Here is a 24,949-nt window from a genome sequence, read left to right on the forward strand (position 1 = left end):
AATTTCTTTACCTTACCTGCTGCATTTTCTGTACATTAAATACATAAATGTTCAACGATAACACTAAAAGTCTCGCTGTAATTTCTAGGGCATGTTTGCTTTGATCCAATTTATTGGCATTTCCCAGAATCTGAAATATTAGCTTGGTAACGAATGACCTTTTGATAACAGTGCAATGCCGTTAGCCACATTTTACTAATTTATTATCCACTTTTATTATCATTGAGCATTCTAAGCTGCCCAAAGCTGAATTTATGGCTCATGTGGTTTATGAATGCAAATTATTCTCAGAGGAATTGAGTTTACATAGCCAGTGTAGTTATTGCCTGGTTTGTGGTTATGGGCAGATGAACCTTATAGGCTTAATTTATTAAAGTTCTTAGACTGGAGAAGATAGATAAACTACCATGGGTTTTCCAGCAAACCTGGAATGTATTTCTTAAAATCTTGTGCTTTTTTTGGCAAATGTTTTCAGTTGTGGACTAGATCTATTCCAGGTTTACTGGATCAACCAGGTTCTCCCATGATAGTCTATCTTCTCCAGCCTTGGAGAGCATTATTAAATCAGGCCCTATGTGTGAGTAATGTTAATCCTTTATTTTCATTTATTGTCTTACAGACTTGCCTCTACATCTTAAAATCAGGTCCAATGTATTTAAACACTTTATTGTTTTCCAGATAATTTCCCTAAAAAATTAGAGAATATCTTTTTGCTGAAAATGTATTATAATTGCATTGCACCGGATTTGTAATTTTATTTTTTCTTTCTTTAACAAAAACTTATTGAAACAAAAATAATAAATTAGAGAATATTCTGTAGCATCTCATTTTTCTGAGCAAGCTGATAAGTCCTTAGGGTAGCACAGTAAAAGCTAACACTGAAAGCACAAAAAATATAATACTCTGCTGCTGGATACAATTATAATACTACTATAATACTCTGACACACATTTCCAGCAGGGTTTGTCTGGCAAGATTTGTGAGGGCAATAAACACCTATTACAGAGGAACTAAACCCTATTGGCTGTGTCCTCTCCCCAAAAAACAGGCAAAACTTTATTGTCATTGGATTTCCTGCACTAATATTTTTCTTACCGCTAACTTTCCATTCCTTGTTCTGCATTGTCTTTGTGTGAAGGTGGCCATCTTGGTAGAGCAAGAGCTTTGCTTCTTTATACTATTATACTATATTATTATATTATACTATACTATTATATTATACTATACAATTATACTATAATATTAAAATATACTATACTAATATACTATATTAATATATTATACTATACAAACATACTATATTATTATATTATACTATATATACTATACTAATATACTATATTAATATATTATACTATACTATTATACTATATTATTATATTATACTATACTATTATATTATATGATTATAATATACTATACTAATATATTATAAATGTATATATATACTATATACTATCAGAGCCTCCAGCAAGGGGAGCAGTGAGCAGCACAGTAGTGACCACCAAATCTCCTGAGACTCCAGTCAGAGGCAACAGTACCTGAGATCTCACTCTGCAGATATACAACTATGAGGCTGTAGACACAGGAATGCCACTGCTTAAGCCAGAAGTCACATACCCAGAAGTGACTTTTTAATTTTCAGGATGAATTAAAAACAAATGCTTAGACACAATTTCCACTTTTCAAAACAGCAAATTTATAACTTCATTATTAAAACTTTTTTTTTACCCATGCAAGTAGCACATATGGAGATGCACGCACGGGTGCGCCATGTGCAGGGGATGCACACTCTTGATCCAGCTTGCTCATTCTTCTATTACAGAGTTGTAATGCTCTCTAGGTGCATGATTTTGGAATCAGTTGTTGATTTAAATATAACATACAAGGTATTATAATTTATGGTTCTATAGCACTGTAATACCAGTCTAATAAATCAGCAAAGAGACACAAGCTAGGGCAAAACAGAAGCAGTGATATGTTTTATAATACAGATTTAATATATGATACCATTCTAGTGCATACATTTAGTTTTGTGATAATAAGACTTTTTTAGGTGTCAGTGCAAAATAATTGCAACTCTTTAGTTAGTTCCCCAGGACTGCAAACTCCCGGGTTACAAAAATGCATTACATGTGTTACAAAACCTTTGCTGAAAGAGAAGCATCCTGACACACGACATTCACCTGACGTTTGCTCTATGTGTATATTGTTACAAATGATCAAAAATATATATTTTATATTTATATAATTTTATTATTTATTTATAGATCTAAGAATAGTTATTCCTGTTTTTTTTAGCTCCGATATACAGAATGAATGTGTGCAATGGTTAGCAGAATACAAGGACCCATTCACTCCAGTGCCTGCCATTTACAATCTGCTGTTCCAGACACGCATGCATTCACAATACAAGGACTGTATGGGGACAAGACAATTAACCTGCTTTTAAGTTTTAGTTGTGAAGATAAAAAAAACACAGCCCCTAGGAGAAAACAATTGAAGCATAGACTAATATAAAAGAAATGGGACCATGGTACCATTTAAAGCTGATCAATCAGTAAAAATTTAAAGTAGCATTATTAAATTCCAAGTATGCCAAAAAAAGAGTTTGGTTTTAAAGCAGTGAATCTTACATTCACTGAACCATTTCCTGGTGGAGAGTTTTCCAGGTCCATCTGTTTTAATTACAGTAATTGATTCTCCACCAGGAAATGTTTCAGTAAATGTCAAGTTCACTGTTTCCAAAAAATTACCCCCTAGAGTTGCAGGCAAGCGACTGCCTAGGCCAGGCATGGGCAATTGACGGCCCCCGGGCCTGTTAGGCTTTTTGTTTATTTGGCCCGTTGAACCCTCTCTCTACTGCAGCGGCTGTGCTGAAGAAAAGAGAGAGTTCAATGGGCCACGGTCTGCGGCTCTGGCCGGTGCCCCCCCCCACGCAGGGTCAGGAGAAGGACCTTGCTGGGGGGCCACATCGGCCAGAGCTGCAACTCGACTTGCAACTTTCTTTCTCTGCAGGATTGGGGAGGAAGGCAGTGAGGCTTTTGTAATACTGCCTTCCTCCCTTCCCCTTTCAGCTGTCAGAGGAGAAAGTCATGGACTTAGAATCCAATCCTGTGCTCAAGAACAGGATCAAAGCTCTGTTTTCATATGGGGACAAATGGGTATAAATTAGTGACTTGACTTGGGACTCGACTTGGAAGGATTCTCGGTGACTTGTGACCTAACTTGGTGTCAATGATTTGGGACTCGACTTAGACTGGAAGGGTGACGATAAGAGCCCAATCTCAAAGAATAAATCTCTGTATCTTATTCCTATCCTATGGTTGTTTCTATAGCCCTGGGAAAGCAATAAGGGTGAAACGTGTCAGGTTAACTAACCGTGCGTTAAGAACACTCAACCTTTCCTCACATCATTTGTGTGTAGGATGAACTACTATGAATATTCCTAATGATGTCAGCCAGAAAAGTATCAGTCTTTACTTTTTCCTCTAACTCCACCACCAATGGGATTAGCCACTAAATATGTATTATATGTATATGTATGCTTTAATTGTTGTCCTAACACATGTAATGTTATATTTATGATAAAAAACAACGTTTTTTTGGCCACTAACAAAAACATTTTCTTCTTCTAAATAGTTCTTGAATTTAAGGGGTCAGGCTAGTAAGTTTTACTAATACTGGCTAGGATACATTCTATCCTTTATTCTGTACTATAGAAACAAATTGTACATAATTTCTGTGATCATGCTGACTGTGACAATGATATAGTAGCAGCAAGGAACTTTTTGAAACTGTGCCCAGGAAAGGCAGGTAGGGGAAAGGACTAGGTGCCAGTATTGCATATGGATTCCTCACAGTAGATTTTATTCTCCATTATTGTTTGCCATTGTGTATTTGTATGAAGGTGTCAATTTTTGTGAGGGTAGGGCTTTGCTTCCTTATTTTAGAGCCTCCAGCAAAGAGAACAATAAATAGCACAATAGTGAAATAACCTGATCTCACTGCAAATATCATCAGGCTAGAAGTCTGAGGCAGCAATGGGTCTCACCCAGCATATTTACAGCTATGACTCCTTAAATACATTGCCTAGGCACACTCACATACCAACAAATCCATTGCTTCATGAGAACATCCTGAAAAAATATACATTTTCCAGTCTACTGTTTAGGCACATTTTGAGATGTTCCCTATGTACACTTTTTGAATTATAATCCATTTTAACATGCCCGAGGGTTTCAGTCTAGAAAAAATATGCTGAAAAAAGGATAAAATAAAGATAAAGGCATTGTAGGAGGATTACCATGAAATCCTTGAAAAGTAATACATTCCTGAATATGTTAAATGAACACATTACTTAGCATCTCTTCCTTCAACATATTATAATAATATTATATGATAAAATAATAAAATCTGATGCTGGGTTCACTTTAAATCCAGCACGCCAGTAGTAAAAACCTTGAACGCTAAATGCTCACCATTGTACCCATTACAGGGACATCATCAAAGCTCTTCATTACTGCTATATTAAAATATTATAAACGAGCTATATAAATAATAAAACAAAGTAATTTTAATGTATTCCTTTCATAGGAGATAAACTTTATCATTTTTATTGTGCATTAACAATACAACCTTGGGTGGAAAGAAAGGTGAAAACATAAAGTGAATTGTTTATATGGTTTATTGAATTAAAATTGAAATTGCAATAAACAAACTGAAATTTATAAAAGAGAACAAATATAACAATGTGACAATATGCTAAATTCTACAAGTTTGATCCATTTAGCCAGTAAAAATGGAAATACCTATAAATGTCCAGAGTGACTATTGTCTAGTGATTTACACTAGTAATAATCATGGTATTATTGTAAATGAGTTATGATGTTGGAAAGCTTGTCAGAGGTCTTCTCTCGAGATTGCAGAAATTTTAAAGAATACTTAAAGTGGAACTTAACTAAAAATAAAAAAATTACACTTACCTTTAGTCTCACAGATGCCTCGATGGCACTGGTGCTTCCCACAATTGGGTCCCGCGTCGTCCTGGGATTCCTCTTCGTCCACGGAGGAAGCGTTGGGTGCCGCCATCTTCTGTCTTCTTGCTATGTCGCCTGATCTGGCACTACACAGATGTGAGATCGGGTGACGTAGCCACTATGAAGGGGGAAAAAAAGCCGAAATCACTGCACACGTATGAGATCAGCCTCTCGTTCCCCTTGGTGGAAAAAATGCCCAGAAGGAGCAACAAGAGCCAACCGGGGGGCTCTGCACGCCCATTAAGTCTTGTTCAAGACTTAAGTGATCAAGACTTAGTGATGCACCCTTTTTTTAAGAAAAAAACAAAACTTTTACCTTATTTAGAACGGTTGTCCACCCTTCTATGTAAAGTAAAAATGTTGAGTTTAGGTACGCTTTAAAAATCAAGCACTGTCCCTTTTTCCAAAACGTGTCCTATCTGAAAGAATATATTCATATGGTATATATTCTAAATATTGCAGGTGAAAAACTTTCACTTCATTGTGATTTTTTTCTTAGGGTTAGTAGTGTAACAGTGGCTGTCCTGTACAAGAATGACCAAACCAAGTTGTTTCTTCTTGGCTTATTTGCATAAAATTACTTGGGAATTACCATATATACTTGAACATAAACTCAAATAAATATAAATTGAGGTATCTATTTTACTGGAAAAAAACGTAATCAACAGAAATTGTAAGGCCCTGGTCAGCACCAGTCCCCACCAGACACCAGTCCCCCAATCTATGCCACAGCCCTCACCTATAGCAGCCCCCGGGGTACTGGTTGCGTCTCCCAGCACACGGTTGCCCCCAGGACTTACTGCGCAAAGGATGGTGTCTGGGAATGGCCTGGTAGCAAGCCGGGAGCCCACAGATAAAGATTCCAACAGAGCCAAAATACAGAGAATAGGTCATACACAGAATATCCGTCCACCAGAGTACACAAGGGCAAAACACAAGCAGAGTCGGGGTCATGGGCAAAAGGTTGGTCCAGGCTGCATACAAACAATAGGTCAGGGACAGCAACAGTAAATCAGACGAAAACACAGATTAGCCCACCTAACGCTATAACGGCCTGGTGACTGGGAGCAGAGAGGCTATAAAGTACCAGCAGCCAATAGCAGTGCAGGACCGAGTCAGGGGTGGATCAGCCTCTAGAATCCCCTTCAGCTGTGTACAGCCTAACAATGGATGCTGGGGATGCCAAAAATCCATCAGGCTGCACAGCTAAAGGGAAGCAGAGGCCGCTGCTATCTTAGTTCTCCTGGCTGCTGCAAATGACAGCATGGACAGAATAAACAGTGTTTTATACCACAAAGGTGCACAGCACAGAGTCACCAGACAGATAAGCATCTGCTAACAGGAATGGCAAAAAAGGAATGAATGTGAATGAATACATCCATTGTGTGTTATTTTAAAACATTTTTTTAAACAATAACAAAATGAAATCCCTTGTCCTCAGTTAGTATATTCCTTCTTTTTAAATGATCGTTTGTTCATTATTGTTGGTCACAAGTAGATGGCGCTGTGCCCCATGTAAAGTGTGTTACAAACTGATACTGAACGGCGCAATAAATTTTTTTACAAGCTTTACATGAGGACACAGCACCATCTACTGGTGTGACCCAGCTATAAACTAAGATTTTATTTTTTTTACTGTAATGTTCAGGGCAAAAAAATCTTGGTTTATACTCAAGTACATAAGATACATTGAAACATAGAAAAATATCCACCCAATGCAGCCAATTACCTATCCGATCCTCTGTCCAAGGCTCTTTGGTGGATGAATTGATTGGCTAGTTCAAATTTTCTTTTGTCTGGTTATTATTGATTTTCCATAAAAGTGGACAGCACCAGCAATGTCTGTAGAGAGCTATTCCTCTTCCCCAGAGGCCTGAACACGCACGTTCATCCTTTAGAATGTGCAATTTTATATATAGATATTTTGTAATAAAAAATACAAACTACAAGTCTGGAATAAAGGACCTATGTGGTACTAAAGTGTAAAGCCCAAAGAGCAATATTATTGAATATATTAAAAACCCAAAGCAACCAATCAGATTTCAGTTTACTGCAACTGCATGAACTAAGATGATTTTTGATCAGTTGCAATTGGTAATTAAACTTCACACCAACATCACACTGCCAAATTTATTAAATTTGTGTATGTTAATATGCTAATTAGGAAGAATTATGTCCTTTCAGAATAACAACTCGTTTTACTAGGTAAAGCACTCAGATAATTTAACTATATAGATTTACCCCAAAGCACTGGAATTTATAAATGAAGATAGATAGTATCTGCAGTACCATGTGTGAAAGGATGGTGAAGCTCTCTTTTTCTGAAACCTGATGTTTATTCCCTGTTGTATCTGGCCCCAAAAAATCTTGCATCCTATGTAGCCCTCCAACAGCTCTGTTCAGCTGCTAGGGGATTAGTTAGAAAAACACATGATCCATGCAATTCTGCTGTAGTGAATAGGTATCGATCCCTCTATGTTACATAATGAAGGAATTGAATATATATTATGCAGTGGCTATCACTGACCGAATGCTTTATTCTCCATTTACTTACATGGAGTACTATTTGCTATCTTTTCCAGCTGCTTGTTGCTGCTGGCTATCCTGTATACATTCAGTACCCTATGCCACCAGCAAATGCCCAAACTGTGGGGAACCATCAACAATGATGATTCATTTGGATTGCACCTAAAGCAGATTGACAGATTGTATTTTATATTAGAATTTAGTACTGACCACACATTAAAACATTGATGCACTGCCTCTAGTATTCCTGCCACCCTAGGTCATGGCTTATGTAGTCTATGTAGCAATCTAGCCCTGCCTAGTGCAGCTTACTGAGTTTCATATATGCCAGGGGTGTCCAAACTTTTTGCAAAGAGGGCCAGATTTGGTGAGGTGAAAATATGTGGGGGGTAACCATTCAGCACGTACTCAGGGTTAGTGTGCGGGTCCCGCAGAGCACATGCCCACTAGGGTGAAGTGAGGGATTCCCTGTGCACGGAGTTTGGTGTCAGTGCAGGATCCGTGCAGAGCACGTTCTTGGAATCAGAGTGGGCGTGGTCCGTGCGGGTCCCACACAGCACACGCCCACTATAATGACGTAGGGGATTCCCTGTGCACACATGGGGACTCCCGTCCTGCAGATTATGCCCGCTGAGTAGCAGGCTGATAATTGCAAGGCCGTTGATCAACTCTAATGAAATATAAAATAGCTTTTTTTTACGCGTGTACTTTTTACTGTGGTCAGCAGTGCTGGCGGGCGGCATATTATTGATTTTCTCTCTGGCCCGGTGGAGATGTGAACACGGGCCCAAATTGGCCAGACTTTGGACATGCCTGATATAAGCTATTGTATTTTACTATCTAAACACATATGGCTGTAACATAAAAATCAATTCCTCAACATAAGAAGTTTATTTTACATTAATTAGGCTGATATATTTCTAAAAAATCAAGAAAGAAAGCTAAAATTAAATTTTGCTATAGATTTGCTTCTAGAAGTATTGTGTTTTCCTAACTCCTACAACTATTCTCTTTATTTTAGAATGGACATGAAGCTTTGTCTCCTGGTGGTGCTTCTAAGTTGTCAAAGTTCTTCTACTGCCCAGAACTCCTTTGTTCCAGGTACCTAAAAAAAAGTCTACCAGTATCTAATTTCTGCTGAGAAGGATCACCCGTGCGGCTCATTGGCCTGGAATTAGATCCAACAACTTAATACACTGTTCATAGCAATTTTTTATTAAAGTTGCAAACTTTATTGAAAAGCTTTATTGAATCAGGCCCTATGGGTGAGGGATGTAACAAATGGTTATATTTTCATTTATTCTCTTACAGACTTGCCTCCACAACTTCTTCAAGGACTGGTCAGTATTTCTCTTTAAATATTTGAAACATTTTATTTAAAAAGCTGTGACCTTATATATTGTCTTTTTTTCTAGAACGAAGTGATCAGCAGAAAATATTTGATTGGTAAGAGACTTCAAATTTATTGCCAGTTAAACCTCTGTCAGGTAATTCACCAGGTAAGAAATAATGCTGTAAAGTTGGTCCTAAAAGAATTGTTTTAATATTTCTGGCTAGAGCAAAGGTTAAGAACACTTGTCAAATTTTACTGCCATTAATGGCTCTAAACGGATTTAGTCACTTCCTGTCTAGTATGTAGGTTATCGCCAGGCCATGGCAGATCTCTAAATATTACGGAGGGGGGACACTGTACACATGCTTATTTTTTTACTCAAGCCAAGTACCATTCATATTTGAAAATCATCAGTTCGATGGTTGAGTCTCAATATGTTGGTGATTGGTGGTGAAGTGTCACCTTACATGGTGGTCAGCGTAGTGCTAGTTTATTTCAGTAGTCCAACATTTTTTAATCAATGGTCAGTGGTTTGGTATCCTTTTATTTTATTTCAATAAATTTTTATGCAGAAAAAAGAACCAAACCAAAGAACCAAAAGAAAATAAATAACAGAAACTCAGGTATGGTAAGTACAGGGGGATACAGAGTGACCTATCAACGAACACCAAGTAGTCATACAACCAAAACTTAAGGAGGACCCTAAGTCAATGCATATCCCGTTGATCAGAAAATGACAGAAAGTCACAGATGGGGAGGGAAGGGTGTCCACAACAAGGAGTGGAATGTCCTGAGGAGCAATGTCCGATCTACTGATCCCAGGTAAATTCAAAGGCATGTGGAGTATCCTTGAGGGTGCACATGAGCTTGTCATTCTCCATTACCCAGTTTAGCCATTACCAGTGCCAGTGGTATTGTTGGTGATTTCTTACCCCATGCCAGTGCGGTTCTGGCCACCAGCAACACATAGTTACAGAATTTCCTAGCATATTTCGGCAAGGGTATATAAATTTTGCTCAAGAGGGCGCTCTCCAGACTATAGGTAAGGGACCTGGGTGATAAGGTCAAACACTTTCCCCCAATATTCCTGTGTCACCGGGCATGACCACCAGGTATGTTGTGTCCTCTTATTTTAGTGTTCAGCTTTATAGTGCCCTGGTATTGATGTTGAGGTCCAAAAAACAAACCTGCCTAAATTTCTACTTTAGAAATAATTTTCTAATGTTGTCACAAAGCAAGGCAATGTTAAACAGAGGCACTTAAAAGTTAATATGTAATAGCACAGGAGTTAAGATTGCAGAATGAATCATAAAGTCCCCCTCTGTAGCTCTAGAGCAGTGATCTTCAACCACTGTACCATGGCACACTAGTGTGCCATAAGAGATCTTCAGGTGTACTGTGGGAAATTATCCAATTACCATTGTCGATTGTCTGTGCTGTAGTGACTGGCAGAGTAATGTAATACCTCTTACATGTCAGTGGGTGGCAGTAAGTAGCCTAATTTCCTTGTTTATTCTTAGAGACAGGAGAAATAGCTACAGGGTGTCATTTTTTATTTGTGGTGTGCTTCAGGATTTTTAAAATGTAAAAAATGTGCTTTGGCTCAAAAAAGGTTGAAAAGCACTGCTCCAGTGGAGTACTGTGACAATAAAAACCTGCCCTTGACCATTGCTTAATGTTTTGAGACAAATTCTGCCTCACCTACCCTACTAAATCTGTTGTAGACGTTTTTATAACTTTCACAGTCGGGTGTCTAGGGCTTGCTATTACTTTTCAAAATATATGACAGCCTTACTGTGCCTTACTTTTTCGGTAATAGCTTTTTTTTTTTTACAGGGTTTCTTAACATACTGCAGTTTCAAAGGTAATTATTTACATACATGAAATAATAATAATAGTATGCCTGTGTATATATTATTATACACAATAGGGGTGTCAAACTCAAATACACAGAGGGCTAAAATTAAAAACTTAGATCAAGTCGGGGGCCAAACTTGAAATTTATTGAAAAAATTGAAGAAGTTTACTACTTCATCCATAACTAACAAAAACAAATCCCACACACACACTTTAGGGTTGAAAAGACTAATGTATTGCATGTATTGAAAATGATGATGTGAGGTGGTAACATGGGCAGACAGGCGGGCCAGATGTAGTATGTTTTTGGGGCCAACAAAAAGGACCTTGAGGGCCAGATTTGGCCCACGGGCCAGAGTTTAACATCAATGCTCTAGAGGATCAGAAGCACGGAGATGGCAAACAATAAGAAAAAAATTATGAAGAAAATATAAATATTGTTTACGATGCACACTACTATAGTAATGCTGGGTCCTTGTTTATATAGCCTTGTTTATATGCGTTTTAATGCACTTTTATTAGCATTTTAAAGCTTGCCTTTAAAGTGCTGGAAAACGTCTATGCCACGTTTTCCCAAGTTTTTCATCATTTTTACCGCATTTACTCCTCCATTGAAATTACCCCGTTTTAATTTTTTAAAGGTTATAGATAACGCTCATAAACGTGCCCCAAGGAAACGTCTTGAGTGTAGATTAGCCTATTGGAATGCATTGGACTTTTCAAACGTCCGTATAGACTAAGTCTAAGCTAAATGTTCTCCAATTAGGGTTTACATTTTCTTTAAGATACCAACATCAATACCAACAGAAAAGTTCCCCTTGAAATAAAAATCAGGCATTTAGCAACTGTTGTGGAGCAGAGAATGTTAAATATTTTGATGCCAAGGGCAGGTGTCTTTTCTGTTAACTAGTAGTAGATAGTCACATTAAACTGGACTTGTTCTTGTAATGTTAAAGATGTTTTGCAGCTCTGCAAGCTGCTCCAGTTCTACCAGTGTAGCCAAATACCCTATCATTTATATACAATCACTGTCACGCTGGGGTAGACAGGACCACTAGGGGGCACTACAGCTTGCACAGAAATGGTGTGAGCCCTGAGAAAGGCCAAGGCGCAGAGTCTAAGTAGTAACCAGGTCTTCTACAGAGCCTCTAGTGGTGAGGATGTTGCACTGCTGGTTACTGCCAGGTTGCGGTCCTTGGGCACACCAGGGGGGGGCAAGAAGGTACACGGTACTAAATCACAAAGCAGAAGAATTGTCAAGGAACGCCGGGGTCAAGGCAGGCAGCAAGCAAGAAAGGTCCAGAACAAGCTAGGGGTCAAGAACCAGAAATCCAGGAAATAGACACCAGTGACCCGGGAGCCACCACAGACACAGGGAAACACAGGACACACTGAAAGCAACAGGAAGCAAAGATGACACACGAGCCACAGGGATACTGCAGACACAGGAACACTGGAACAGGACAAAGAATTAGGCATGGAAACACCAGACTGGGCAACAAAGGGTTACACAGAAGCTAGACAGGGAGAGCACTGAATTACCAAGAGGTGTAGAGGAAATGCTGAGCAGAGCTAGGGGCTCGGCACTAGTGGGAACACGCTGCGCGAACGCTGAGTGCTGTGTCTGAGCCAGCTAAATAGCCTGGGATGATTAGGAGGCTATTTCCTGAATGGCTGGCGGGTTTGCCGAAACTGATAAAACTTGGGAGAGCAGGCACGCCCAGGGTCAGAACTGCCCGCATGCGCAGAAGGGAGGCATCTGCACTTTAGCAAGGAAGATGTAAGTGTGACCATCACCATGGAATGTGACACTGCAGATACTGATTTTTCAAGACCAAGAGGTGTAAAATTAGGACAATCTACATTTGCTGTGTCTTAGGATTAAAGTGTTTGTGCTGTGTGGATAAAAATGCTGGGGTATTATCCTATACTGGTAGAACTGATGAAGACCTGCTGAATGTGACTGACCTGGATAAATAAATATAATCGTCTGTTATATTTTAAATGGCTTCATTCAGGAGATTTAGTGATCCTATACAGAAGATTTCCATTCTTGTTTGAAAAGCCCTCACTTAGACAATAAATCTTGTTTGAAACTGAACATACATTAAAATTCACCTGTGTCTAGAATATGCATAATATAGTTATTTGCTCTGATAGATTCTCCGCCTCTGTCAATTTGTAACTCAATAATTTAATAATATCAAAGTCTGAGTCTATTGGCTGCTTTATTGAACCAAAAACTCAAATTCTGTTTTGCTTTGCAGCCCCAACACTTGGACATCTGAGCTGAAAGACAAAATAAAGCTTTATTTGTATTTACAAGAGCTACAAGACATTGGAGATCTTCAGGTAACCCCTTTACATTGCAACCTTTAAATTTTAAAAATCAAAAACTGGGGAGGTACAACCTGGGTATGCAAAGCCCTAGCTAGTTATTTTCTGTTGAGTGCAGTTGTGCTCATTTCATTCATTTTTACAAATTATACATTTGTATCTGTAACAAATATATCATCTGTAAGAGATACTTATATTACAATGTCAGGAGGTTCTCCTTTGCTGGGCATCTTCTCAATGATTGCAGCTGTGGCTGCCTTCATTGGGAAGAGTGTGCGATCCCCGGGGCACTAGAGGTTAATTAACCTCTAGTACCTGGGGATTGGGTGAACAGGAAGATTTCCACGGCTAAACGCAGCTCTGGGAATCCTCCTGTTTTAATTTCCTCTTCCGGTGGTTTCGCAAAATCGGTTCCTTGAACTTTCGTGGAACCATTGGAAGTTCAAGGAAATTTTCGCCAGAGGCATTCTCTCTCATCCCTACACAAAGCTAAAGGTGATATACTTGAACAAATGACACATAAAATTGACATACTTACTACTTCAAATTTATGTAATTAGATATATTTACTGCTCAGATGTCTTTATATAAAAGATTGTTGCATTGTTTGAAATAAATAATTCAGCTGTAAAGAAAATGTTCTACAAGTATGTTTTAACTGCTAATGTATCCAAGCAAATTCAAGCTGATTGTTGCTAAAAGAAGTCTCCAGGAACCACAAAATATAATTGCTGGATCTGCCGCAGGTAGCTCTTGCAACAGTTGGTGTAAAAGTACATGTATCTACAGCGAGAAGCCATTTACTCGGCATGGCATGTGCTGTCCAAAAAAACAATAGATCAAAACTTCAGTTTTCCATTGAACATAAGACCAGACTTTTTAACAATGTGCTGTAGACTGAAAAATAAAATTGTTTTTTTTATTTTTTATCCACAGAAAGAGTAGACTTGTTTGGTGCAAACCAAAGACTGAGTTTCAGAAGTACCTTATATGAACTGTATAGCATAGTGGTGGTAATGTTATAGTTTGAGTTGCCTTGCTTTGTGTTTTGTTATGCAAAATAAGTCATTTCTGTTAAGGCAATACCAGCTTTTTATATTTGCATTTTATTTTAATGCAAATATATCACATTTATTCTCTTCGAATGAAGATCTCAAATTTGCTAACAAAAAAAGTTTACAAGTTCAGTCAGGGTGTACTGCTCACATAACTTTAATGGTGGTCATCATTGAACACAGAAGGCTAAAAACATCCCGTGATGGAAAAATAATGTAGACAGCTAAGAGTAGAGTAAAAGAAGGTTTTGCAGTAAAAGATGATTTTTTAAAATATTAGGCTAATAATGCTATCTATTATTATCATTATTTTATTATTAATAGAAGGAGCTTATAAACAGTTGCAAAGTCATGGCAATCTCATTACATAGACAGAGTTTGTCTGAAAGTGTTACTGATCACTGGCAGAAATTATTCAGTTTAGCTTAATATATAGTTTGGATATAAGGGAGGAATTGTACTGTTAGGTTTCCCTTTTCCTTATAGACAATTACTTTATGTCCTAAGCCAACCCCTAAAAACTGAATAATGAATATAAACAAATGGCACAATTAGGTTTTTTGGTGGCTAGATATAATACCAATATAATGTATAAACAATCTTTAACAAATTAGATTATTATAAAAGTCTTGTTCTGTACCTGCAATAGCAAGAACGCTATTCTCTAGAAAGTTGCACCTATAGTGATAGTAAATTTTTCATGATTCAGCACAAAAAGAATGTAACAATGTAAAAGAATAATGTATGGGGCTGTTACTGTCACGTGTGCTTCATTCAGTAATAACATAGAGTATTTTATGAATATTAAGTTATGATAAATTATTAGAGTTGTTTTATCATAACTAAGCCATAAACAAGGGCTGGTATAAAAAGTATTTCTTTATCTTTTATTTAAGCTTTCTGTACAAAAGTACATCACACAAATCACTGAGGACCCAGAGTATCTTCTGTCTGAATTACAACAACTTGATTACCAGTTATTTCCTCTTGCTATGAAATATTTACTCACAGGGATGAGAGAAGACTTTGCTGAGGTTTGTAGAACTCTTATTGCTGTCTGAGCATGTATTTGTTACTAATGGGACTAAATGTTTTTTAAAGCATAGTGGGTCCTAGCAAAAAGGATGATCTCTGTGTTAGAGCATCTGAATGGCATGGAAACTTGTTCTTATAATAAAAAAATAGGATACCCATCATGTAAAAAATGTATATTTACCTTTCTAGGGGTCAATAATTGAGTGATATATCTCTGGGTGCTGCTGCTATGCATTTAGTTGGAGCAATCTTTGGTTCCTGCTACCAAAATCTACTTCCCTATAGTGATGTAGTAGTCAAACTTTCATTTGTTAAATCATTCTGATTACATATTGTCTGTATTTTGGATGGATAAAACTGCATACACCGGAGAGTTGTACTATTTTATTTGCTCCTATTTTGCTTGTTTTATGTACTTTCTAATACCAAGGCATGATTGGTTTTGTTGTTTTGAGTTATAAAAGTTAACCTTAAAGTGGCATATTTACACTGACCCCATCATCATTATCAACTGCATTAAAAATCGTTGAAAAAAGTAAAAAAAGCTTATCATAAACTTCATCCCGATCTTTGAACACTTAGTGCTTGGCCTGAAAAACTTTATCTTATCATTAAAATCAACCTCTAGTGAGAACTGTTCTTATTTTATTTTTCTAGGACATTGGTATTTTTTTGAATTTTGAAACCATGAGAGAGGAGATATTTCAGTATCCCATAGGAAACCGGACATTATTCCTCCTCACTTACCAGAAATGCCTTCCAGCTTTGAATTCAACAGAGTGTGTAGAAATACTGGGGCAAGTTCTACGTATGTATGGGGAAATGTACCTGGACACAAGCATGATAGAGAAATTGCCAACTGAGATATCAGATGACCCCTTCCGAAACCTGTAAGTATGATGCTCATAATGATCTGGTACATAGTACAGTGGTACCTTAGTATAAGTCCTTAATCCATTCCAGATCCTTGGAATTATACCAAACACATTTTTCGCATAAGAAATAAAAGGAAAATGATTGACCCGTTCCCATGAAAAAAAAGTCCTATTGTTATTGGCATGTTATACATTTATGGGGCTGTATAAAATTATTTAAACACTTCCTAATACTAAAATACATAAATACAAAAGCAATTAGATGAAATAAATGAAAATGTAACCTCACTTTACCTTGCTGAGAAGAGACGAGTGCCTACTAGGATGGGAGGAGGAGGGGATGTACTGTAATTCACAGAGAGTTATAGCGCGGGTTGTTCCCTGAATGGTACCAACTGGCGTACTGACACCCGTGGGCAGTCGTGGCTTTGTTTCGAGAGAGGTAAATAAGGGTAGTGCGCGGTGTTATGACTCATTTTTACCCATACAAGTTCTAACACAAAGGTTATATACCAAGCAAAATTTTTTGTGTCCAAACAGGACTTATACCAAGTTGGACTTATTCCAAAGCGGACTTATACCGAGGTACCACTGTATTTTCTTACCATATTTTATAGTCTGGAGCACAAACCTTTTTTAGATACGTATAGAATTCTTAAATTGTTCATTTGTTGACAATGTTTAAAGTAGAAATTTTATGTGTTGTCCTGATCTGTTTATACTATATAGAGACCATACAGCTTTCTGAACAACAAACTCCTGAAGAAGCCAACATTAGGCAAAACGCGTTGGGTGTAAGTGACCTTAACAGGTCTCATATTGTGTACTTACTATTCTCTGTATGGTGCTAGGAAATTAATGTCTAGAATGTCTATCCCAACCTCGTGATTGTTAACAAGAGTTTGGGATACACTGGAAACATTTGTATTTTATAATTATGTATGGATCTATAACGCACAAATACATAATTACTATTTTGTACTGAGTTTAGAGCCTCGGACCTCTTTCTTTCTTCTACTCGTTAATTTTTAGTTTAGTCTGGAGCAGCCTTTCCTAACCGTTTTACCCCTGGGAAACCCCTACATTTTTTCAGGTCTCGGGTAACCTTTGCTAGAACCAATTCATTGAATATCAGTGGGAAAAATTCTCTTTATAGTAGTGGTCAATTGGAAGAATGGTCCACTTAGAATAATATTCTGAATTTGCACACTGCTGACTCTGAAGTAGTGTTGGCTTGAGAACTCTGAAGGCATCACCAAACGAGAAGTCAATCATCCACAATTCAAGGAACCCCTAGTAACCTCTGGAGGAACCCTGGGGTTCTATAAGACCCTGGTTGAGAATGGATGGTCCGGAGTTTAGGTCTCAGCTGTGTGCAAGCAAAAGAAAGAAAACACTTCTACCAATTAAAAAGTTTTTAAAAAAGTCTATTTAAAAGTAATACTTACTGTAATGCGCCTGGGCACACAAACCACAACCAACTCCAGATATCCTTGAATCAGGTTTATTCAAAATGGTACAGCACAGCAAGGGTTAAATTCAATCAAGCGAGGTACAGAAGGATAAGGCAAATGCAGGTCAGTAACAATCCGAGGTCAGGGCTGGCAGCAGGCAGAATAGTCAATAACAATCCGAGGTCAGGGCTGGCAGAGTTCAATCAGAGTTAGTTTCAGACCGGGTCACTGAGGAGATGACAAGCAGATAAGTTTAAAGTACACAAAGACACACCCAAGCACACTGTGGTAACAGAGGCTATAGCAGGCAATGGTGTAATGGACAGGCTCTCCTTAAATGGCCAGGATGACCAATCACCTTGCGCCACCTGGCACTGTCTGATGGGAGACTGAGTAAATCCCCTGCGGCTGATTGGCCGCAGGGAATTCAAACTAACTATGTCCCGCCCTGGGGCGAGGCAGCCGAGTGCCACGCCCTCGGGGGGTACAAGAGGGACGCATGGTGACACGCGCACCTCTTCCCACAGTACCCCTAGGACGTGCACTACTTTGCACTTGCAAAGGAGTGCTGGGAGCAGGAACCACATCCAAAGGGATGCAAGGGCTGCTGCCTGGCTGAACAGTAATTTGGCCAGGGCGGATCCCTCCGCCTGTAGAGACAGACAAGCTGCGAGCAGGGCAGCAGCCTCGGCCATGCTGCCTGCTACTGCGGCGTCCCCCTCTGTGGCTGGGAACCCCAGGGACACCGCGGGCTCTCAGGGCGGGTAAGTTCCTTACACTTACCTTCCAGGTTTTAGTAATGGTAATGGTTTTAGTAATGGTATCCTGTGCCATTTTTTCAGCCTCAGAAGGTCACAGAAAGGGGGAGCAGGGTCAGTTCTGTATGTTTAGAAGGATTTCACCATGACATCACTGCTCCTATTTGGTATTAGTCATTGAGGGGTAGGTAGGTGGTATATAAGTGCCCTTCTTTCCATCACCCCTTCTCGGACATCCCATTGTTTGCAGAGACTCTTCTCAAAACACATCCCAATGGTAAAAGCCATGCTGGTTGTAGGGGATGTCAGGTGAGCATGCAGGGAACATAACAGTGACTCTTTTCTTATATTGTTGAATGTAATAACAAATGCTGTTAAATATCAAGAGATGTCATTTTCATTGGGTGACTCATGGGTGATTTTTTACCAATTTAATTTACTAGTGAGTTTTTTGGTAAATTTTCAGTGAATATCAGGTTGTACATTTTCAGATTTTTGCTTGAAGCTTTCCATTTAATTTAAATATCTAGATCCACAGCTTGATTTAACTTTAAAACTACTAGACATATCCCTTTTGTTTCAGGCCTACTTTCTCTGGTAACTTAACACTTGTGGAGCTTGTAGAAAAAAACATACATTTGGTTCTCAACTCTCTGGACAGTATTAGATGTAGTTGGGGAGTCATGTGAGCCAGAATCCAGGAACTGTAATTACTAAAGTATTTGATTGTAACTACATTAGTTTATTAATAAGTAAAAATGTATTGTTCCTGGACCAGGCAAAGTAACAAGCTACATAGATAACCCCTCAAATAGGCTATACAATATGTAGTACCTTTCTCTACAGGTACATATGTGTATTCCTGTCTCATTCAGCCTCAGTAGCCACTAAAAAAAGAAGTTTTAACTAATATTATATGCTCAGGGCTAAGTACTTTGTCTTCTTCAGATCCTGAGCTGTGCAGTATGGTAGACACTATAAGGATATAGATGTGCTTTTGCAGTGGGAAAGCTCAGAAAGTCATAGTGTCCTAATCCATGGAATTATTATTATTACACAGTATTTATATAGCGCCATCATACTACACAGCGCTGTACAAAAAACATATTCATATCATTAGCTGTCCCTCAAAGGGGATCACAATCTAATGTCCCTACCATAGTCATATGTCTTTAATATAGTCTTAGGTCAATTTTGGGTGGTAGCCAATCAACCTAGCTGAATGTTTTGGGATGTGGAAGGAAACCGGAGTACCCAGAGGAAACCCATGCAGAGACGAGGAGAACCTGCAAACACCATGCAGATAGTGTCCTGGCTGGGACTCGAATCTAGGACCTTGTTCCTGGACGAGGCAAAGTAACAAGCTATATAACCCCTCAAATAGGCTATACAGTATGTAGTACCTTTCTCTACAGGTACATACGTTTCTTCCTCTCTCATTCAGCCTCAGTAGCCACTAAAAAAAGAAGTTTTCAGTAGGTTAATATATTCTCAGGGCTAAGTACTTTGTCTTTTTCAGATGCTGAGCTGTGCAGTATGGTAGGCTCTATAAGGATATAGATGTGGTTTTGCAGCGGGAGATCTCAGGAAGTCATTGTGGTGTCTGCTAAAGCTTATTTCCTAATCCATGTAATTATTATTATTACACAGTATTTATATAGCGCCATCATACTACACAGCACTGTACAAAGTACAAATTCATATCATTAGCTGTCCCTCGAAGGGGATCACAATCTAATGTCCCTACCATAGTCATATGTCTTTAATATAGTCTATAGGTCAATTTTGGGTGGTAGCCAATCAACCTGTTTTGGGATGTGGAAGGAAACCGGAGTACCCAGAGGAAACCCACTCAGAGACGAGGAGAACCTGCAAACTCCATGCAGATAGTGCTTTGGCCGGGATTATAACCTGGGACCTAGTGCTGCAAAGGCCAGGGTGCTAACCACTGAAATATAGCAAAGTTTGAAAAACATGTTTTCTGCCATTGATTTCTTTTTAACATTTTTTACCGTGTTTAGCCTTTCATTCAAAGCACAGATTTCTTCAATTATGAGTTACCTCTCTATCCTTGTTTTTCTAGGTCATCTGTATTTAGAGATCTGTATGATAAAATAACAGCTACCAACCATAGAGCTGTGTATGACTGGATGACTCAGACCCTTCAAAAATCCTACCCGGTGTATGGTGAGTGAAATACTTAGCAGCAATAACAAGCTGGATCAAAGAAAAGAAGAGTGTTTGATCTACAGATATCAGCAAGGTCGTAACAGGATAGCCAATGAATTGAAAATGAGAATCAAAGGAATAAGTTGTATATGACTGACCTCCATGGCAAGTCACACCTGATAGAAAAGCAGCATCTTCCCTTACCAAGTACAATAACTCACTATAGATATTATTACACCAGAGGAAAATGGAACAATTGCAAATCTCTGATCATTTGCTTTTTTGACTTAAATTCATTGTATCGGTTGGCAGCATTTTAAAAATAATTTCTGAAACTTTGAGGCTGAGCTACCTAAACTTGCCTTGTAAAGTTTGTTTTATGGAAAGAATGTAGTTTTTACTTAAACCAGTCCAAAGAATTAAAGCATTTACAGACATGAGAAAAGAAAGTACACCTTTCCATTGTAACGTTTAATGCATCTGGTCCTAAGCAGGTTCTAAAATTTTTTAAACCTAACCTTAGGAGTAAAACAACGCAAAACAGATTCCACAAACAAAAATGAAGACAAAATGAAATAGCCACATGTGAAAATCTAAGCAAACCCCATCAATAAATAACTTGTAGAACCAACTTTAGCAGCAATAACTTGAAGTTACGGTTGCTAGATTGACTGAAGCCTAATATACTTGTCCTTAATAGGCATCATTACGGCTCATAAAAAAATTTCAATCATATACCATCTTTTTTTTTCTTTTTACCTTCCATTGCAGGTCAGGTGTATAGTTGTTTGGAAGCCAGGCCAAGAGTAGTGAAAGGAATTATGCACCTGCTGAAGCGGCAGGGCAGTTAGTGGTCCCAATTATACAATGGTATTATCAGGCAGCACAGATAGCCCCACTAGCGGCATACCATGCGGGGATAAGGTACACTTATGGGTAGACATTGAGGTATTTCAGATAACAACAAAAGCTATAAACACCTAACTCTGGACCCCCAGTACTGCAGGGGATGACCCTGAACCCTCTTCTGAAACATTCCCACGGGTGTGGGATAGGGTCAAACGCTCCGGTGATCTCCTCCCCCCACACACCCTAATGGCAACCCTGGTTCACAACCGTCTCTATGTACCAGGGTTTGACAACTCACCATGCTTCGCTTGGTGGCTCTCAAAGGGACTTTGAAGCCTAAGAACGTTGAACAGAGCATGGTCCTGGTCTTCACTGAGGGATACGCATGAGATTTCATCATCAGACATCTTTCGGTATTTACAAATACGTCACTAAGTCACAACCCCTTTGGGAGCCACTGCCTTTGAGATGATTTGTTATAGGGACCCACTGGGAAGGGGTATCCTTATAAAACGGTCACAGATTTCCTCGGGCAATGCACACCCATTGCCATATTTTGCCAGGCGGAATCATACATAGGCCGCCCACTAGATGAGACACAATGTGATATTTAATGAGGCTAATGATAAAACTGGAATATGGTGCCAGCTAGAATGGCAAAGTTCAAACCTAATGCTTCTGCTCTCTGCTTCTCTCTGCAGCGTTGTTGGCACCATGTTTCACATCTGGTGGCAATGTCCCTGGATAAAGCGCTTTTGGACAGAGGTCTACTTCTGCTCTCTGCTTCTCTCTGCAGCGTTGTTGGCACCATGTTTCACATCTGGTGGCAATGTCCCTGGATAAAGCGCTTTTGGACAGAGGTCTACCAAACTATATACACTTGTCAAAAGTTGTATTTGTAAAGACCCCTTTAAGGAGCTCCTACTTTTGTGTCCTCAAAATTGCAACAGGCACTAAATCAAACTTCTAACCTATGTATTTATTGCAGCAAAACAGACCCTAGCTCATGCATGGTGGTTTGGTACACCCACATTAGCGCAGGTGAAAAAAAATAATAATATGGTATTTTGTACAGGAAAACATGGTGGCCCGGTCACAGGACAAAATGAAGAGTTTCTGCAAAGTATGGGACCCCTGGGTATCATTTTATCTCCCTAAAGATTTTTATACCTCACTGCTAAATCTATATTTGACCGTACTCCCTGACTTTGGGCTGGACTGCAGCCGTAGCCAAGTGTTTGTGGTGGCCTACCGGGCTCCTTCCTCCCGGCAAATACGCAGATTCTATCTCTATGTTGATACCTCATTCATGCCCACATTTAGAAACTGTAAACTATAGGCCCAATAATACATAGGAGACTCTGGGTTTCCCTGCTTTCAGCAAATACCTGTCCAGCTCACAGATGGTTTAGAAACGTACCTAGTTAACATGTATTTTATACTGTATTTGTACAAATATATGTACCCTAGTAATATTGTTGATAAGATTCCTCAGAGCCAAGATGTATAAGCTGAGTCTGGACTTGATATGTACTGTACATTGTATTGCTTACCCCATTGGGGTTTTTTAGATGTCTTGTGTATTTTATTCTATTTCTGTATTTGTTATACTTTGGAAAATTGATAAAAAACATTAAAAACTAAAATAAAATTTCAACAAAGAATTTTCAAATCTGTTCAGATTTCTCTGCCAATCAAAATCAATTTGATTTTCATCAGAATTTTTCTATTACATTCACTTGTAGTAAACTGCGGATGTGTAGGGAATATTTATTGTTTTAACAGAACTCTTTTTTATGATTTACAGAAGTCAACAGATCCTCATCATGGGTAACAGCAGACAGCCTCTGGATATTGGGACGATTTATGGTACTTCTACCTCTGAATGAAATCAAGAAAATAAATATCAATGAGGTAAGTGAGTCATTTTTTTATTATCTTTTTGTAACAAAATTAATCCTGACTCCAATTGTTGTAATATGGGCTTATCCATCCCTAAGACCTCTATGAAGTAGAGACAAAAAATAATAATATTAATATTTGTCAGATACTTGAACTCGCTAAAATACTTGGCATTCAGAAATATGATTCATGATTTATTGTATACCGGTAGATTCAAGCAGATATAAAGATGATGATGTAGTATGAAGTATTTGGAGATCAAAAGGAACATTTTTGTTAGCACTACTGAAAAAATCATAACACTACGTCTATTGGAGATGCCTACAGAATAAATATAAATGCAATCACATAGAATATACAACTACCAGTGGTGGTCACGTCATAAAAGCGAGTCAATATTCCTAGAAATGTATTGCTACTGATAATTGGTGTCTGGCGTTATTTCCTTTGAGTGACCCGTTGATTTTATTCTGTAACACCACGCATGCAAGCATTTTTTTTGTCCTGAAGAAAAATTGGAACTGTGTCTTAGGAAGCATTATCTAGCAAAAGCATAACACAAGTGTCCTCCTTGCTTTATGGATCTAATTTCTTACTGTAAGCACACACTGGAAAGCTGGAGAAAACAAGAACCTGAATCTGCAGAAAGTCAGATTATGGGAGGTTATGAGAGATGGGTGCAAAGTCTTAGGACTTTTAAATTAGAGGGATAATATATTACCAAGTTCTTAGTTGACAGAAGGGTGCTAACAGTTACTTGATTGGGCTTTTTATAGACAGGTCTGGGATTCCTACTTCATCATGGTAGACTTCTGAAGCTTAGAAATTGACATGCAATTATGGATTTTTTTTTAGCAAATTGCTTTCTTTTTTTCCTAAAATAGCCTAGTGCCAGTGACATCTGCTAAGCATACTCCTAACCTTTCCTATAGTCATAGGCCAACTATGTGAATATTTAGGCCTGTATAACAAATTTTCATTAGTTTGTGCATTGGTTGATGGCTAGATCATTATTGTCAGTACAGGATATAAGATGAACTCCTGCTGAAACATTTGGGTGTTAAGTAGTGTTGGTCGAAGATCTCACTATTCGATTCAACAGCTATTCGATTGAATAGTGAGATTTTGTTTGGGTGATCGAATGTGGAATTCGAACACCATTGAAGTCAGTGGTGGGAGAATTGGGGTTATTTTTAGGGACTATTAGGGGCTGCAAGAGCAATCAGATTGTTCTTTCAGCTCTTTACTAGCTGTATGTGTTCTTGGATCGAGTTTCTCTATCCAAGAACACAGGGCACTAGATGTGATGAATGGGGAAACTTGTCCCCATTCAACCTCTAGTGCTCAGGGGATCGCCTGCAGTCACAGCTGTGACCGCAAAGTTCCCACGATCATGTGACCATGGGAACTAAACTGCAGATGAACTCTGCAGTTCCACTACAATCCCCAGGGAACTACAGGTTAACTACAGATTCTGCTGCAATCATTGAGAAGATCCCTGTCCGGCAAGTATCTCTTAAATGTAACAAATATATCATAATAATACTGTGCTAAGAGATATCATGTCATTGTAGGATAACCTTTAAAAAAAAATAGTTAAATAAACACAAACACTCAATAAATTAGTTTAACCCCCTAACCGCTAAGCCCGTAATTTCTCGCACTAAATATTTTTGCTCTTTTGGTTAAGCCCGTATTTTTTCGCCTACACTAAAATCCCCACTTACCTGGTCCCGCTGTGCTAATCCAGCGTCGGTTCC

At 38.5% G+C, this 24,949-nt stretch overlaps 1 protein-coding gene across 1 annotated transcript in view; it reads left to right on the plus strand.

The window, feature by feature from the left end:
* The first annotated feature begins 15,869 nt into the window (after positions 1-15,869).
* OTOA (otoancorin) overlaps positions 15,870-24,949 on the plus strand; it is a 43,543-nt gene continuing 34,463 nt past the window's right edge. The window contains exons 1-3 of the mRNA XM_072419178.1: positions 15,870-16,072; positions 20,353-20,456; positions 23,095-23,201. Of these exons, the coding sequence (XP_072275279.1) occupies positions 15,870-16,072; positions 20,353-20,456; positions 23,095-23,201 (414 nt within the window). The remainder of the gene's footprint in view (positions 16,073-20,352; positions 20,457-23,094; positions 23,202-24,949) is intronic.

This window comes from Pyxicephalus adspersus, chromosome 7 (assembly GCF_032062135.1).
Source record: "Pyxicephalus adspersus chromosome 7, UCB_Pads_2.0, whole genome shotgun sequence".
Taxonomy (NCBI): Eukaryota; Metazoa; Chordata; class Amphibia; order Anura; family Pyxicephalidae; genus Pyxicephalus; species Pyxicephalus adspersus.